Source organism: Botryllus schlosseri, chromosome 7, assembly GCF_051294905.1.
Source record: "Botryllus schlosseri isolate E-star chromosome 7, Bs_hap1, whole genome shotgun sequence".
Taxonomy (NCBI): domain Eukaryota; kingdom Metazoa; phylum Chordata; class Ascidiacea; order Stolidobranchia; family Styelidae; genus Botryllus; species Botryllus schlosseri.
In genome coordinates, this window is record NC_137242.1 from 1528916 (window position 1) to 1547373 (window position 18458).

The 18458-nt window shown below is 40.4% G+C and overlaps 1 protein-coding gene and 2 long non-coding RNA genes across 3 annotated transcripts in view; 1 reads left to right on the forward strand and 2 right to left on the reverse strand.

Annotated features, from left to right (window-relative positions):
• LOC145443110 (uncharacterized) overlaps positions 1-18458 on the forward strand; it is a 155080-nt gene that overhangs the window by 15568 nt on the left and 121054 nt on the right. The window lies entirely within an intron of this gene.
• LOC145443396 (ficolin-2-like) lies at positions 973-2567 on the reverse strand. The gene is made up of 4 exons (XM_080321368.1): positions 2322-2567; positions 2153-2249; positions 1625-1721; positions 973-1279 (listed from the first exon to the last, which is right to left on the reverse strand). The coding sequence occupies exons 1-4, from the start codon at positions 2565-2567 to the stop codon at positions 973-975; spliced, it is 747 nt and encodes a 248-aa protein (XP_080177494.1).
• On the reverse strand, positions 8804-14735 carry LOC145443107 (uncharacterized). The gene is made up of 4 exons (XR_013916284.1): positions 14283-14735; positions 12742-12912; positions 12600-12679; positions 8804-9364 (listed from the first exon to the last, which is right to left on the reverse strand). It is a non-coding gene; the product is annotated as an uncharacterized LOC145443107 (long non-coding RNA).

Sequence of the window (18458 nt, forward strand, 5' to 3'; positions counted from 1 at the left end):
TGGGTTGTGAATATGCATTTTGATTTCAGGATGATGCCACAAGTTCCTGCTGAAGATAGTGACTCAACCTTCGCCGTACAAGAGTGTTTTGCGGAAACCTGGAGGAGGCGACTTCCCAATATTACATGGGCAATGTTCTTCGAGCAGTATTTTCAGTGAATTTTTTTCTTCGTCGCTGGGATCTGTTTTTGTTATTTCACGAAATATGTTTCCATTTTATGTTATTATGGTTCAATTGATATCGAATACATGCAATCAAGACTGTTTATTTGCAATAGTGTGCCATTTGGAAGAAGATACAGGATTTCAAGTAGGGTGTATATCTTGAAATTACACCCCTATCAATTATAATGGTTTGGGTGAAATATCCGATGTACACCGCTAGGAATGGGGTGAATTCTGGTCATACACACGCGCGGGTTTACGTAAGTTCTGTTTTCGTATGCCACCTTTTGGGGTGTGTATACCCACTCTTTTCGCTAAGAGTGTACTTGAAGATGCGTAACTCAAGTCCTCGCACTTGAATACCAAGAGAAGTTTACAGCTGAGACGGCTAAAAGCTGCATAATTGGTAGTCCTACAACTGGCGATCCGATCGCTCAAATTTAATAATACCGGTCTGAATCGAAAGCTACTGTAGCGCTGATTCCGAAAATACGAATCAAAGTCAGGTATGGCAATGAAACCACTCCGAATTCATCGATTTCCTTCGAATTTCTTCGATGACTTTGACGTTCAACAGCCCAATGAAAAATATTTACAGTCGAATAAGCCATCGCACCAAGTGAAACCCGGCATTTTTTTACTTACTGAGCACAAGTTACGAACACGAAACGAATACCGCGAGAGGGCGCTATGTAGTTCAATCGATGCATTCAAACGTCTCTGTGACGTCACACCCATATTATCCTCTTACACTTTTATGATCCTTTTGAAGTGTGAGGTCACAGACATTAGTCAACAAAAATAATTTCACGATCTTTTCCTAAACTTCATCTCCGAGAAACGCAGGTGGTTGTCGGGAATCCGCCACCAAAATCCCTTAAAGCCTTCAAGATTGAGCTTTCCATTCAGATTGCTGTGGGCGCAACCGGGTCCATACCACGAGGCTGCTTCGAAGTCAATAGCGCAATTACCCCACACGAACTCATCGTGATTCGCGTCTTTCGTTGAGAATTGTCGATTGTTTTGAATTGAGAGACCATCGCTGGTTGCATTTCCGGAGAATCCGGATACGTGCAGTCTGTAGTTGTCGGATCCGGGTGCGATGCGGAAGTCGCTGGATGGCAAGAACGGTTAAAATTTACCACAGTGACACGTAATTTTGTTCAAAAAGGAAATTTCTGGTGTGAATGTGCTACAACTGTTTTATAATTTTTCTAGTTCGCCACAAGCAAAAAAGGTTTGGGAACCACTGATACAGACGCATCTTCTATCAGATACAACCAGATGAATAAAGAATGGTAAGAATGGATATAAACATTTTTTATCAAACCCATGATATTTTTGGGTTTTCACGTGAACACTAATTTTTCAACAGGATCGTCTTAAATCACCGTTTGTGAGCCTGAATTCCATAAGCTACCCTGCTTCCAATGATTAAAGGTCAACAATTCATATTCACCTGTATTTAGCAATCCAATAAATTCCATCTGTCTTGATCATTTTGATTTGCATCTCCATATTCCCATCCTTCGTCATTTGATGCATTGCTTCCAGACCTGGACGAAAGTAGATTGCTAGTTTATCACAAATTAACAAAGTACCGGAGTTCTTGACGTGGGCGCGGCGAATAGATGGAGCTCACACTAAAATCACTGTCAATTTACTGTACTATAGATCTGCTAGATCACGACCAATGGATTTGGAACGTCTTCGTAACCTCATAAAACAAGGGAAACTTGTTCAATGCGGCAACTGATACTATGTATTATCTGTAACTAGACTACTAGACGCCATGCTGTTCAGTAACAATATTTGTGATATTGAAACAGGCCTATTAGGCATAAGTGTCCATAGCTCGATTAACACTCGTTCTAATTAAGAGTCGTGATACAAATCACGAAAATCGTTCCGTGCTCCTCATGATGTGTAGATGGGCGCAATTCATGAGATAAAACCGACCACAAAACTGATATGTAACAACTCATACCCAACCAATGATCTCCTCGCAAATCGCCAAATCCATTCACGTAATCATTCCAATCTCTGTAGAAATCTACGTTTCCGTTCATCCTTCGTTGAAAAACCTAAGTCAAAACCGAAATAAGTCTCAATTCTTAACATTTCATTTTTCCACAAAGCCCGGGCATTCAACTCACGGTCCACTTTCCACCATCGTCAGCTACGTCACAGAACACATTCTTGAACCCTACCCCGGGAATGTATAAATTGAAGACACCAGCAGAGTCGGGTTCATCACAACTGCTGACAAAGGTATCCCCGCACCATTTCTGGTACTGGCTGCATACCATTTCTTCGAAATCACTGGTTTTTGCGTTTGTTGCCCACATTGGTGGCGTGTTGGAGGCCATCAAAGAGAGCAGCAAGGGAAATATTGATTCCATTCTTATGTTACAAAAGATGCACAACTGCAGAAGTTAGAAGCTAAATAATAGATCTGAAAGGTTATAGCGAGATACCAGGGTATATGCTCCTGTCATAAGGCATCCGATGCGACTTGGAAAAACCTATGAGTCGAAAAGTTTTATTTAATACGAGGGCTGATACGTAAGTATCTTACACACGCGAAGTGCAACGGATTTGTATCATGCAACACATCTACTGTAGATTTTGTGGGTGACGATGTACTTCTACTTCTTTGAATTACTCAAATAGGATTTGCCCACATTCACTACTTACGTAGTTTTGTTATTAGACTACTGATGCTTCTATTTGGACAGATTTTTAGAAATAAATATTTTCCTAATATCCTTTGAATTGCTCTATGCACTTTGCATTTTAAAAATTAGAAAGGTGTTTCGGAAAAAGTTTTATTCGCGGTTATGTGTGTTATCGTCATAAAACTGCGTGCAATGGCCACCACAGTAACTACTGTAGGGTTACCATATTTCAGCAACCTAAATTCCGGACAGTCTTTAGCGCCCACTAGTGGATTTAAAAATGAGGTATGACGTCACACCAGCAAAGCTTTGCTCATAGACCAGAGGTGGTCACGGTCCGGTTCAGGAGTATGTGGCTGTGTGTTGTGTGACCGGGACCGAAAACACATGTCTTTAGCCCCCTCCCGCCAAAATAAACAATGATTTTGAGCCCACACTATAGGGTAATCGATGCAACTTCTGAAGGGGGGTGCTTGCGATATGAATCTGGTTTCTATATGCATCTGGTCGTTAAATTATTTGAATGAATTCTGACATTAATATTGGTCGTACCATATATTACTATATAGATACTACTCTCCGCCCACATGATCAGAGTTAGCGGTAGTGCTGGTGGAGGATGATGAGTTCGAAAATACTGGGAGCGTAATTGCACATCGCTCAGTCATGTTCATGTCCTACCGATAAGATAGTTAATCAGCCTTATGCCGGTGCGCACCACGGAGCTTTATAAACACCCCACACCCAGTGGTTTCCAACCTTTTATGGTCGCGACTCCATCTCCAATTTTAAAATGTTCCGTGGTCCAGATCAAAATTTTACGAGCTGATCATTAAAAGAAGTCAGCACCTTTGCCCATACTTACTCACGGGCTATTTTGGAAGCTGATTAGTGATTACGTTCAACATATTCGCAAACCCCAGAATAAAAGCAAACGACCCCCCGTTCGGAACCACTATCTTTGATAAAGCATTTAAACGGCCTTAACAATCTCTAGGAATATACCGTTCTCCTATAATTGTGATTACAATTTGGCTTATCCCAGTAAATGAAGGTCGTTTTATTTATATTTTATGGCAGTTTTTGCGAGGGTGGTAGTCTCCATAATAAAATCAATTAATGTGATAGTAAATCGCGCGCAGCGCGCAGAAAAATATCACACATCAGCATAAATATTCCCAAACAATATTGTTTTTATGCTGATTTACGAAAAAAAATATGAGCCTACGTCAAAATTCCGGACATTTGGCTTATTTCAGAAATTCCTCCCGGACGCTAGTTTGAACAGTGAAATTCCGGACATGTCCGGGAAATTCCGGACGTATGGCAACGCTAAACTACTGGATATAGTTCAAAACAGTGGTTCTCAACCTTTTCGTCTTCGCAGACCCCTTTCGGACCACCGCGGACCCCCACGAAGTTTTAGTTCAAATTCAGCTCAAGTATCGTGCAATCGTCATCTGCCCTGTGCAAATGATACCTCTAGCCTTAGTGATAAACAGCAACAAAATGACTTTTCTTTAAAATAAGATCATACTATTCATTTAGAAATTGGGTTGACTTTTTTTATTTCAAAGCGAATTCTGCAACTGTATTTCTTGAAAAAAGTGGTTGTGTCTTTATATTCCGCGCCTTCGATTTGACATGAACGAGTGCCAAAAATCCACTTCCACAAATACAGATGGTGGCGCATGTAATAATAACGCGGGGCGCGTCCGACGACACATTTGAGTATGATCGCAACAAATATGGCACCAAAATTGACAAACATTTTTTTAATGAACATATAACGTCAAGCCTGGTCACTTTTATCTAGCTGCTTATCTTGAAGTTATAATGGAAAAAATGGTTATGTATCACAGGAGAAAATGAATTTTTGTAAGCATTTCGAAGTCACCGTGATTGACCTTACTCATCCAACTTTTCTTTCCCACAATCCCCCCGCAAAAAATCTCTAAACAGCAAAATGTTTGTATCAGTAGGCTATTGGCAATTTAGCAAATAAAATGAGTCTGCACATTAAGATATTTCATCTCAGACGACCATTCTGTTGATGTGAGTTTTACTAGTAATGAAGCGAAACTGCCTCGCGATTTTGCGAATGAAAAAAAAATACAATTAAGGTTATAAAATATTTTGAGGCTTCGCGGACCCTCTGAAAATGCTTCGCGGACCCCCGGTTGAGATCCGCTGGTTTAGAACATGTCATCACAGTCTATGTGTATTAAAGCTCGGCACATCTTCTTTTACAAACTACTTACTTGATTGGTTTTGATACCTATCATTTTATATTTCCATTTGAACTTCTGTAGCCTACGTCTGTACGACTACTTTGAGCATCTCTGCTCACCACACTAAAAACGCGAGATATTCAAGAAATTGTTTTTATCGCGACTAACATACTTTTAAAATGCACATTTTATGGACATGGAATAGACCGAATCTGATGACTTTCAAGGCAGAAGTCATGCAGCAGTGCTACCACTGATATTTATATAATATTCTTTGAGCAATATGTAACCTGCATACAATTGGTTCGCATTGGCGTTTTCGTGGTGCTGCCATATTTTTAGATCAGAGGACATTTTTCACAGGTTGCAAAAGTTACCATATGAAATATAAAGGTTCGATGGAAATGTTGGATGTTACTAGCATTTTCTCATTTAATCAGAATTGTTTCGCCGGCGCTATGACATCAATGTTGGGATCTCCCACGCAATCTCGAGACAATATCAAGGCATCGTGAAGAACCAAAGGTACATTCATGCTACAAAGTCTGTTACTATTATTTTCAACCAAACAAGGTCCATGTCCGAAACCTAATTGCACCAGCCCACATATTATTATCAATCAATATAAATTGCTCAAATAAACGATCTAGAGTTCCACAATGCATGACCCCGGATAAGAAAAGCTTGTATTAGAAAATCTCTGCTCTATCAGCACTCAATGATCATTAAAGATGTTGTTGCTAGAACTCTCTCTAACAAGTTCTGTTGTCAGCTTGCCTTTATATAGGCACACTTCTTTTTTCTTTCGTCTACGATGTACTTTTACCATGCTCATGGACGCAACGAATGATGCAATCCACCCAATGACGAAGCAACCGTAAAATACATACCAAGGATCGTGCTGGCAGGAGTGAAGGACTGTTATTTCTTCAATAGTTTTGCAGAAGTTATCATTTTTGCCAAAAGAACTACATCTAAAATCATGTACGACCCATCAGTTCTACGATAAGTAGGAGTGTATAGTTACGTAGCTCGCAAGAATATCCCACCATCCGACTCGAATTATTAGATTCGATTACTCAGTGATCATTATTCCTAAATTAAGCTTTTGAATCGTAATTTTTCATCGCTATCCCTACGTTAGATTGCAAATTACACAATTCCAAACATGGTTGAATTTTCACGGACGCAACAAATTTTTGAGCTATAGGCTACACGGAATATGCCGGACCTGAGGTGTGGAACAGTATCTCATCGGTCATCCGACAGTCAGCAAGCAGGATCACTTCCAAGTTGAAATGCAAGCAATTTCGACTAAATGAATACTAGTTCGCCCTCAAGATTATCGGACCACGACCTGACTTATCGATATCGCCTTACGTGACATGCCACCCCAGTTTTTGTCGCTTGCTTTATCTATGATATATTCAGTAAATTTTCATTCAGTGTGCATGCCTCCTCTTTTCCTCGCCTAGGCCAAGGTGGGTGTCTGATCTTAAAGACTACTACAAGTTGTTTCGACACCTCTCACCTTTTCATTGTATCGCTATTTTTGTGGTGTATTAAACTGATAAAAATTGCGAATAAACTGAGCTGAACTGATATGTACTGTAAAAAATACAATGTGAGTTCTACATTACATTAAAGATACTTCAATATTTTTCAGCCGTACCTGTTTCATTGCACTTTGTGACAAAGCTGTGGATCGGTCACGCCTCCACGGACATACCATTTCTACTAAAGTAAGTAGCATTGTACGCCCCCTTTCGTATGCAGCGATAATGCCAATTGAGGTTAGAAGGCTTCGAAACTGGAAAATATTATTACAAGTGCAATTGTCGTTGATGAATTAACTGCCATCATGGATCGTATATTTTTTCACTACTGGAAAAGATTGCCTCTAGCTCAGGGCCGGCCAACCCGTGGCCCGCGGGCCACATGTGGCCCGCGAGAAGGTTTTGAGTGGCCCGCGAGGTAATTTCCGAAATTTCTAATATCAAAAATGGATTGCACAGATTGCGAAATTGCAAGCCCAACCATAAGTTTGATTAGTTTGGCCGCAACACTTGAGATGTGATGACTAAAAGATCAGTTCCGACGCATTGACAGATCCATCAGGCAGTCACATATTGGTATATCTTCGTACACTATAATAAAGCAGAATAATTTGCGATAGATTTATCAAAAGTAAAAATTTTGTGCAAGCATAGCACAATATGTTGTCACTCGATTCCTTGTATTTAATGTTGTTGCCCTTTTTGTGGAAATGGAAGAACGCCTGGTGTATCAGATTGAGTCCAACTATATTCGCGATTACGGGACAAAGTGTCGTTCAACATATGCGACCTGCGTTTGCGCTCGCAGTAAGATCATTGACTATGGAACCTAGGGACGGAAAGATTGACGCATGTTGGTCGCAGCTTTCGATACCGATATGTCCATGCACCGAATAACCCATTCCTCGCAAACTTAGCCCAACGATATATGACAGGCTCGCAATATAGTCAAGTGACAATATTATTGACCTATGAACTTCAAAAAATTTTCGCGCTTCGCGCGGTTAGTGGCCCGCGCAATATTTCGTCAATCGAATGTGGCCCTTTGGCTTAAAAGGTTGGCCGGCCCTCTAGCTACACACTACTCGACAATTTGTAAATCATATTAGCTCGAAAGTTTGCACGAAATATTTAGTGACTCTCTGCTTACACAATAGCAAAAACGAAACACACTGCATGAAAGTATTCAGCGCATTGTGTATAACCAACCAACCAACCAACCAATCAATCAATCAATCAATCAATCAATCAATTATTTACATCAACGAGATGGATATAAAGAATGCATCGCTGTGTAATGTGAAAAATCTACCAGACGTACGGTATCTATCTATAAAAACCAAATGCGTCGGATTCGGGTGTTGGCTAATGAAATACTTGTTTTCGAGGTAATATTCCTCTCAAATATTGAAACCGTTTTTCCACTCAGATAAATATTGATGTAGCTATAATATAGCCTAGACCTTTAAGGCAGTGGCGAGACAGCGTAGTGGTATAATTCACAGCTGCAACACCAATTGGTTGTGGATTCGAGTCCGACCGAAGTCGACTCCAAAATTCCTAACTAAGTGTTGGAGATTTATCTAGGCTCCTCCTCGCCATCTCATTCGCGTAAGCAGTGGCTTCAAAAAAAGCCGAGAAGTAGGCCGTGCTACTACAAGTCGGCAGATACGCCTGGCCTCCCAGCAAACACTCGATGTCCAGTTGACTTCCGGTGGAATAGCTGGCAGGACATCCGGTTACTTCCGGCCGTTACCTCCCTGGAGTGGGTTTGTCGACAACTAGAGACGTCCTGTCCACTCGCTGAGTACGTCCGCAATGACGTGCTGTGGACTTGGAGAGACTCGTCATGGACGCGGCTGACCTAGCCTGGACGTCACGTGGTTCCCTGTGGACGCGTCCGACGTACTGTGGACCTGAAGCGACTCCTCATGGACACGCCTGACGTCCTCTGGACATGACGTCACTCCCTGTGGACACGCCTGGCGTACTGACGCCATTCCCTATGACACGCCTGACGTCCTGTGGACATGACGTCACTCCCTATGGACACGCCTGACGTACTGTGGACATGACGCCACTCCCTATGGAAGTAGCATTCGCCCCCTTTATCATCTCCACTCCATACCTGGTTCAACGCCTCACGACTAACAACATGGGATACAACATCATATCAGCTCACACACAGCGTATATTGGGTGAGTGGGGAATGAAACTGGCAAAATACAAATACGATATTGGTTATTATCAACGAAACTACAACTATCTAATTTACGAAACACAAAATGTGAAATAAGGCGAGAACTGCTACCACTTAACACAGTCAAGGCTGGAGTAAAAAATCATATTGCGACAAGCAATCACGAAAAAATGTGTCACAGAAGTTTAGCGAACAGCAACTGCTAATACCACTCAAACTAATGACAAATAGTCAAAGTAAAAAAGCAATAATTACATAAAAAAAGGTGTCACAGGAATATAAGACACTGCAACTGTTGGGACAACTCGAAGCTAATGGAACAGTCCATGTGCAAAAGATTGATGAAATGAAAGAATGGTATCGCAGGAATAAAGTAACTGCAACAATTCAAAACGAGCATTACAAAAAGCGTTCAGTAAAAATTCACTCTGCAAGAATTAAATCAATGCACCGTTTGCAGATGTCGAGTGCCTATTCTTTTTCTTCGTCAATCACAAGTGGCTGCACCAAAACGTTTTTTCTCGGCGCTTGTGGCTGAAATATATACAGCAATGTCAGTGAATTCCGTATGTTGCCTATTTCTGCTCGAAGTAGTTATACAACGCCTTGGAAAGTGCTACATATGCTTCACTTCAGATTTACGTTACTTACCGGTACATGTCTGCTTGAGAACTAACTCCTGTTCGACGAAGACCACTTCTCGAGTACTTATCAACTTATATTTCTACTTCCACTTGAAATAATCTTGACATACCTTGAAAATTGCTACTTCTACTTCAGTTGAAATTTATGTTATTTCTACTTCAGCTTAAGTACCAAAAACGACTACTTTTACTTCGGCTACCCATGTTCGGACCATTACATGGTAAAAGAATGAAACATTACAACCCAATCTACCATTTTCAAACAACTCGAGTACCTTTCAACTTCAATTTCAACTTGGAGTAGTTTTAACATACTTCGTAAATCATTACATACTCCAGAATAAATTCCTGTTACTTCTACTTCCACTAGAGTCCCAACGTTGAATACTTTAATTTGTTAAATGCCACTTACGGTTATATGGAAAAATCAAGCGACACCTCGACCAAATTTACGACATCACACTAACGGCTTCCTTGAGGTAGGTTTAACATGTCTTGTAAACCACTACATATACTTCACTAGAAATTATGTATTACTTGAGCAGTACTGACTACTTTTACTTCGACTACCCATGTTGGCAAGAAGCCACATTCCATTACATCAGGGCTGTCAAACATACAGACCGCCCAGCAATTCTGCATAGATTGAACAATGCTTGTTTGATGCAATGCAACGTTTGAAATTTCCGTAAGAAATACTTCCATTAAATAATCCCTCAACACTGCAAATATCGATTGCGGAAAAAATGCATATTGCGTTCCGAGTTCTATGAAAAAATTACCAAAAACAGAAGCACAAACGGCAAAACGGAACTGATACATGCAAGTTACATGGTGAAGACAATAGTTTCACAAAAATATAATTACAATATCTGTTGTCGCACTAGTGCAGGGCTGGCCAACTTTTTCCGCTAAAGGGCCACATTCGAACGCCGAAATATTGCGCGGATACTAGCCGCGCGAAGCGCGAAAAGTTTTCGAAGTTCATAGCTCAATAATATCGTCACTTGACTATATTGCGGGCCTGCAGTATATCGCTGGGCTCAGTTTGCCAGGACTGGACTATTCAGCGCCTGGACATATCAATTTCGAAAGCTTCGACCAACATGCATCAATCATTTTGTGCCTAGGTTTCATAGTCGACGGTCTTTCTGCGAGCGCAAACGCTAGGTCGCATATGTTGAAATACACTTTGTCTCGTAATCGAGAATATAGTTAGACTCAATCTGATACATTAGGCGTTCATTCATTTTCAAAAAGAGGTAACAATATTAAAAGCAAGAAATCGAATGACTAAATGTTGCGCGAAGCGTGTAAAAAATATTTACTTTTCATAAATTTATCGCAAATTATTCTGCTTTGTAGTGTACGAAGATCTACCAAAATGTGACTGGCTCATTGATCTGCCAATGCGTCGGAACTGATATTTTAGTCATCACATCTCAAGTGTTGCGGCCAGACTAATCAAATATTTGGTTGGCCTTGCAAATTCACAATCTGTGCAATTCATTTTTTTTTATAACATTACCAAGTTCGGAAATTACCTCGCGGGCCACTCAAAACCTTCTCGCGTGCCACGGGTTGGCCGGCCCTGCACTAGTGCATCACAGAAGACTCAAATGATCCCTGGCCTTGAGGGAAACCTGAATCACTATTTAAGACGATGAAGAAAATTTCAACGTCCGCGTTTACAGTAACATACTTTGTCTACCTCAACGCATACCCAGGTTTGCCGCAGTGTTCGAGTAAATTATAGGTAGCATAGAAAAATACCGACTTACATCATTGATTTTAACTGTATTTTTCCACCAAATCACCATATTATTGACAATTCCATTGTTTGCGAATATAGGTGCAGCTAGAATAGAACCTATATGATCCGAAATCGCGAAATTTATTCAAAGTTAATGAATGAATTCTGGCAATAATAATGTTGCATATATTGTGGGTCACCTCTGTATACCGCTGGGCTCAATTGACCAGATCTGTGTACCACAGGGCTTAATTGACCAAGACACGTATAATCGAAGATTTCAGTGAACATGTGTCTATCATTTTGCGCAAAGGTTTCATCAACGACTATTTTTCAGCGAGTGCAGGCGCGAAGTCGCATGTGGGACAACAAGTTCTTACATAATTGCGAATATAGTTGAGCTCAATTCCGTAGATTGGGCGCATATTTAATTTTCATGAGAGGGAAACAATACTATAAAAGCTAGAAATCGAGTGACAATAAATCGCGCGAAGAGCTAAGAAAAATATCAAGTCAAATAAATCTGCGACAAAATATTCTACTTTATGTTCATATACGAAAATGTGGATGGCCCCTGGCTACGCCAATGCGTCGGAACTGATATTTTCGTCATCAACATCTCAAAGTTTGCGGTCAGGACAATCAAATTTTCGTTGGTCTTGCAAGCTCACAATATATTACCTGCCTAATTCATTTTTGATATTGCAATTTATTTCGATAATCAACTCGCGGGCCACTGAAAACCTTCTCGCGAGCCACGGGCTGGCTACTCCTGACCGAGATCAAATCTACTCTATGAAACAAATTATAAGATTTCTTTCTAACTCAATTTTCTGCGTGTACTGGAAGCAGCTTTTACATGCCTTATAGATCTCTACATACACTCGATTAGAAATTTGATGCTTTGCTTGGGTTCCAATGCTGATCATCTTCAACATAAAGATACGCGCTAGTCAACATGGATATACGTTGACTGCCTATATTCAGAAATAGTCGCGATTTTGTGGCAAGATGATGGTAAAACCTTGACCAAATTTACTTCTTAAAATTTCTTGAAGACTTATCAACGCAATTTTTTATTACCGCTTGTAGTTTCAACAGAAATTTAGGATATTACTTTCACCTTGACTATACCTATATTCGGAAATCGCCACTTACGATTACACTCTTAATTCCACAATTCAGGCTAATCCACTTCTTGATGCTCGTGCAATTTTCTTAATTTTCTATTTCCACTTGAGCAATCGCTCACTACTGCTACTTGAACTTGAGCAGAAATGTATGATATGATGCTACGACTGATTGAGTACCAACACTAAATTCTTTAACCACCTTCGGTTTTTGCAAATTGTATCGAAGCTATTCATTTTACCATCGTTTGCACTCCAACTTTCTTGCCTGGGCCTGGCGCCACACTTCGCATTGTTGATGAATGGATTTCGCATCCGGTGCCTTAGAATAGATTCTGAACATTGATTTTCGCATATGATAGGTAGGCCTACCATTCAACTTACAGAAAATGATATTATACAGGCACCACTTGTTCCGTGCTCTTTTTTGTCAAGTTGAAGCCCATGATGTATTCAAGTACTTCATTATGTTGACGGTACACTACACACTTTATAATGCATTCTTCGTGCAGTCTGCTTGACGTGGTCATCACCAACGGCGGACATTGCTGATATCTAGGTAAAAAATCAGAATGGTTGTATTCAAGTCATCTGACAGTACGCGAAACAAAAACAAACCGATGCGGGTGCAAGCATGCTGCCTATAGTACATTTACACACTAATCAGTTATCAGGTTACTGTTGGCGAGAATATTGGCTACTGTGAATCACCCAGAATATGATTACGTCATCAATGGTATTTCGATAATTCATTTTGATAGCCGAGATTCGCTGGGCGATAAAGGCCAAACCGCGGCTCTTAGTTGAGGGTTTGATTGCGGCACATGCATTTCCTCAACTTGAAGAGGGAGTCAACATAATCTTATATAATGCCTTCTATCACGTTTAGACAATGTGCTTGTATATCAACATCAGTTGTCACGCCGATTAATGAATTCTGCTGACGTCACAAAGCGATATCATAGTCCAGATGCAGAATAAGGCGCTTGCGCTTTACAATGAACGCAAGCAACCGTGGCATTCGCGCAACAGCGAATATACGGTGTAACTTTAGTCCGGTGTATACCAGGTCTATTTCAGCACATATTGTCGTTCAAAAGTAATTCAGTATCGAATCAGAGCGAAATATATTTCCGCCACGCGAATGAAATTTTTCAATCACACGAGAAATGTGTCTGTCACGCACAACATGTTGTCGAAAACAACCACCGATTCCAGTCTGGGGTGCGGCTATATATACAGGGTGAATTTGGCCACGGCAAGAGCGTATCATGTACTACAAAGGGGCATAGTCATTAATAATGAACTACATAATAATCAATCATGGTATCCTATCAAAGTATAACTTGCACTTGTTCATAATCAATTACTCATATAGGTTGTATATGGGACATACTTTTCAGCAAATGTACTCATTTTATCCGGTTTTTGAAGGAAAAGTCAGCAGAATACTTTTAGCAAGAGTTGTTAATTGGGAATAATCCACAATGGCGGCAATCAGTCTCATGCGCAACCAAACTAGTACAATCCATATAGAGTTAGCCAGTGATCAAGCAATATATAAATGCCTTATTACATAAATTACTATAGTATGACCGCGCAAATACATGAGATATTTTCATCACTATCTTGAGGAACATTAAGTCTACCGACCAGCAAAACATTGCTATTGGAATGAATCAGCAAATAGGTGTTTATGGCGTTTCAATCATACTGCAGCGTGTTCACACTTCACATGCAGTATGGCGTATCTGCATTCCAAGAAATAACGAGGCGTAACAAACAATGAGTGTTCTACCATTTATCGATATTGAACACAAACTATCAACGAAAAAGGAGAAGCTAAATTACGCTCACAAGAAGTGTATACGGTGGTTAAGTCTATTCACGCATCATTCTATATCATTATTAATTAGAACTCTTACCATTTCAAACTGTTTCACTGTTGGAGCGGTTCGGGTAGAGTTTCTGTATCAACAACACTAACAACAGACAGCAAGTCTTCAGCTTTCGCTTCGTACAGCTTCTCAATCTAATCAATGACTAATGACTGTTTTGTCTGCGTCCATTATCTCTAAGAATTAAGAAACTCGGCGCATCAGTCACACAGACATCAACTCAGATTCAAATGCCAGAAGCACGCGCCGTCGCGCTGCACTGAGCAGGTATCACGTGACGGAGAAAGAAGAAGGCTGTCTGGGCCGCGATTGTTGAGATACCGCAGACTTGACGTGTTGTGTGCTACGAATGGTCAATTGGTCCAATGATATATGTCATTGATTGGTCATGGCGTATCATGCTTACTGAATCACGTTGTGATGCCGCCACATGCATCACAATTTCACCTTGATGCTCACATTTGTTCTTGTATTTCACCATATTATGGGATAGTATACATATTCAGAACACGCATTTCGCCATGATGTGCACTGTGCAGTTGTGCAGGTGCACGCCTGGGTCCTGCTATATGCCTCTTTAGGCCTATAGTTCAGCTTATTAACAATTTCATTATATCAATACAAAGCAGGATTGCGATATATTCTATTTAAAAAAAAAAACAGGACAACAATAAATGGCTATATAGCCTATATGTCTTACGATTTCGTCCGCGAGATGTGCATGTGCAATTGTGCATCCCACGTGGGGATGAATAATGATAATATGCCATTTTGAACAGAGAGAGAGAGAGAGTCTTTATTTTGAACAAGCCAGCTGGACTCCATGAAAACGATATCCAAGTAGGGGCATCCTGATGAACTCCCATGTACGTGGCATCCAGGTGACTGACTACCATGACATCCTCTGGAATATTCATTGGTGACGGGAATAGGAAGATTCTAAAAATTTCTTCCACTGGAAGTCACCTGGAGTTACATAACTGGACGTCCAATTTGTGACAAACTGAGCAAGTCCTCAGTAACTAACCTTGGGAGATGGGACGAGTTGGAACAATTGTGGACATACCAGTAAATCCATGGGATATCGGGTGTTTGCTGGGCTGGTGCGAATGAGAAACACCATGACTGCCACAGACAAACAAACAACCCTTCAAGACAAAATCATATATTTCCTTACATGTCCTCGTGAAAATTGTTGACAATTCAATTTCATCATTTCATTACACCACAAGACTGCAAAACAATGAAAGAGAGAAAGGTGTCGAAACGACTTGGAGTAGTATTCGAAATTAGACTCCCACCTGGCCTATAGGCGATGTAAAAAAGAAGGCGTGTACACAGAATTGAAAGTAAAAGAAGATAATAAAATAGGAATTGAGACAAAAAGGTGGCATGTGTCCGAAGGCGAGATCAATATGTCAGGTCGTGGTTCGGTAAAAGTAGAAGTAGAAGTCTAACTAGTATTAATTCAGCAGAGATTGCTTGTATTATGACTTGAATGAATATTGACATGCTCGATGACTGTCGGATAGCTGGCGAGATACTGTTCCACACTGCAGGTCCAGCATATTTGATAGAGCGATAATCTTTTCTGTCAACAATATGGTAGTTGAACGACTTGGACGCGCGTGTATCGTACATATGCACTTCTGATACCGAGGCAAAGAAGCCAATGAAGTTTTCGGGGCAGTGACCGCAGTGGAACTGATACATAAACATGGCAATTTTTAGTCTCCGCTTATCTTTTATGTTTAGAATAACGAATCTTTTGATCATTGATTTGTTGGACACACATTCTGGCCCCTTTGGAGTCCCGGCTATGATACGGAGGACCGGATGTTGTAGTTATTTCTGCAAATGTGCTGGATTATATAGGAATTTTTCAATTAACTATGAATTGCTTCACTGGCTGGCTGACATCGTCTGTCAGGCCGGATGTGGCCCGCGGTCCGTATGTTTGACACCCCTTTTCATGACATATACTATATCAAGGGTCGGCAACCTACGGCCCGCGGGCCGGATCCGGCCCGCCAAGCGAAATCGTCCGGCCCGCGACATAATACTTAGTTATCACAGGAATACGGCCCGCCGCTTCATAATGAGTTTCAATCTGCAGTGCAGCGCTGCATGAAAAAATTCGGCATTGCTACGATATAATAGTAGCCTACATCATATTAGTCTATATTGTTACGCCATAAAACGAAGGTGGTTGAAGTAGGAGATTGAGATAGACTAGACTGGATCAGTGCTTATCAATCGAGTGTATATCTCGCAACCGAAGGTGCTCCATGCTTTTTTAAATGGTTAATCACTCTAACGGGGTGTGACAATAAAGGTGTTCTTCCTTTGCTTCGAAAACGCTTGGAGCATCTCAGACGCAATGACGGAATCTCAAACTATTTAATTATAGATAACTAGCCTCCGTATGTTAGTTAGCCTGCCTATAGTTTGATTTTCCAGAAGGCTTATGTGCCAAGACAAAAAACCTGAATGGTGAAAACTGGTAATATGATTTTTGTCTCATCAACTGAATCAGTTGCGCCAGATATTACTAGAAGCAGATAATCAATAAGAATCAATATGGAGATGTCATGTAGGCCTATATGTCATGTTCGCTCATTTAGTCGAGCAGCTATGCTTACACGAGTGTATGAACTGAGAAATAGAAATAGCAACTTTCCTCGAAAATACAAATATCGCCGACTCATAATCTTGTAATCGAAAATGGGTATCTCATCTTGCTTTTCTGGTACATTTAACGTCACATCTGAACAAATTGAACGTGCAACTTCAGGGGGAAAACAACTACATACATGAGATGTTGAGGCGCATTCAAAACAAATCTGTGACTCTGGAAATGTCAACAGTACAAAGAAAATTATGCTCACTTTCCTATGCTGGAGGAGAGAAAACCTAGTACCAACACTATATTTGTAACTGTGATACGAAATTTAACTACTGAATATTCACCCGTTTTTCCGACATTCCTACTCTACAAAATGAATTCTGACTATTCGCAGTACTCTCTTTAATGTGAACGCCAATACTATTGCCTGGAAATTTCAAATGGGCGTTTCTGAAATGCGATGCAGTTGAATTGAATGACAAATTTCATACAAAGAGCACATCGCTGCATGACGTTGACAATGAGTACGTTCTTTAAATTGGTCTTTATCCCAGCTTGACCAGCAATGCAAAAGAAATTGTATCGACTTTAGGAAGCACGTACGCACGTGAACAATAGTTTTGGACAATGAAATTAACGAAGAGCAAGCTAAGATCACGTATTTCGGACGTCCATTATAAATAGGGTCTGATTCTTGTTTCATCTGACTTGTTACCAGAAGTTGAAAACCTTTCACAAAGAAAGCTGCGTCAATTGTCACAATTATTCTGTGTCGTTGAAGTGTAAATACATGTGTCTTGGGATTGGTATGATTGAGATTGCAGCAATGTAGGATAATATACCGAAGTGAGCATAAAATATAGTACTAAGAAAAAATCCGGCCCGCCAAAAGGTTGTACACCCGAAATTTGGCCCGCGAATAGCAAAAGGTTGCCGACCCCTGTACTATATGATGGTATTTTTTACATGGTATATGTCTCCGACTTATTCGCATTTCACAAGGACTAACTTGGTTCTGTTCGTGTTGTATAAAGCGTGTAAGAAGGCGGGTGCGTACATATTGGGGCGTTGTCCGATCCCCGTTTCAACAGGAAATCAACATCCCGTACTTTACGGATTCTTGTCTGTAATGTAAACTGCGTGAACATGTTTTATTGTCACATGCAATATTACATCAGGCAAAGCCATGCAATATGCCACGACACATTTCTAGTATGAAAAGGAATCCGCAAAGAACAGGATGTATCAGAAACATATCCAATTATATTCTGACATATTCTATGCAACATAATTACCGTAGCATTTCAATATTTCATCTAAAGGAAACTTCGTGCCTCCTTAAAGCTAATTCGCGACGATCAATGCTTTGCCTGACTCACATTACGTTGCTCGTTAATTACGTGCAGAGAGGCAGACTGACTTTGATTTTAAATAAGTGCAAGGACAGTGCCACCACAGATGTTTGAATTATATATTTGTTATAAATATATTTTCCATATAAACTGTATATAACGGTTACGCATTGACGTTTCCGCTTCTGCGAATAGCTACTGTTAGGTCCATTTTTCCATAAAACT

Bases quoted from the DNA above. Each gene is read 5' to 3' on its own strand.
- LOC145443396 (XM_080321368.1), bottom strand. From the start codon at position 2,567: ATGGAATCAATATTTCCCTTGCTGCTCTCTTTGATGGCCTCCAACACG. The intron at 2,250-2,321 runs GTGAGTTGAATG...GTTTTGACTTAG, and splicing joins ACGATGGTGGAAAGTGGACC to GTTTTTCAACGAAGGATGAA. The intron at 1,722-2,152 runs GTATGAGTTGTT...ACTTTCGTCCAG, and splicing joins GCGAGGAGATCATTGGTTGG to GTCTGGAAGCAATGCATCAA.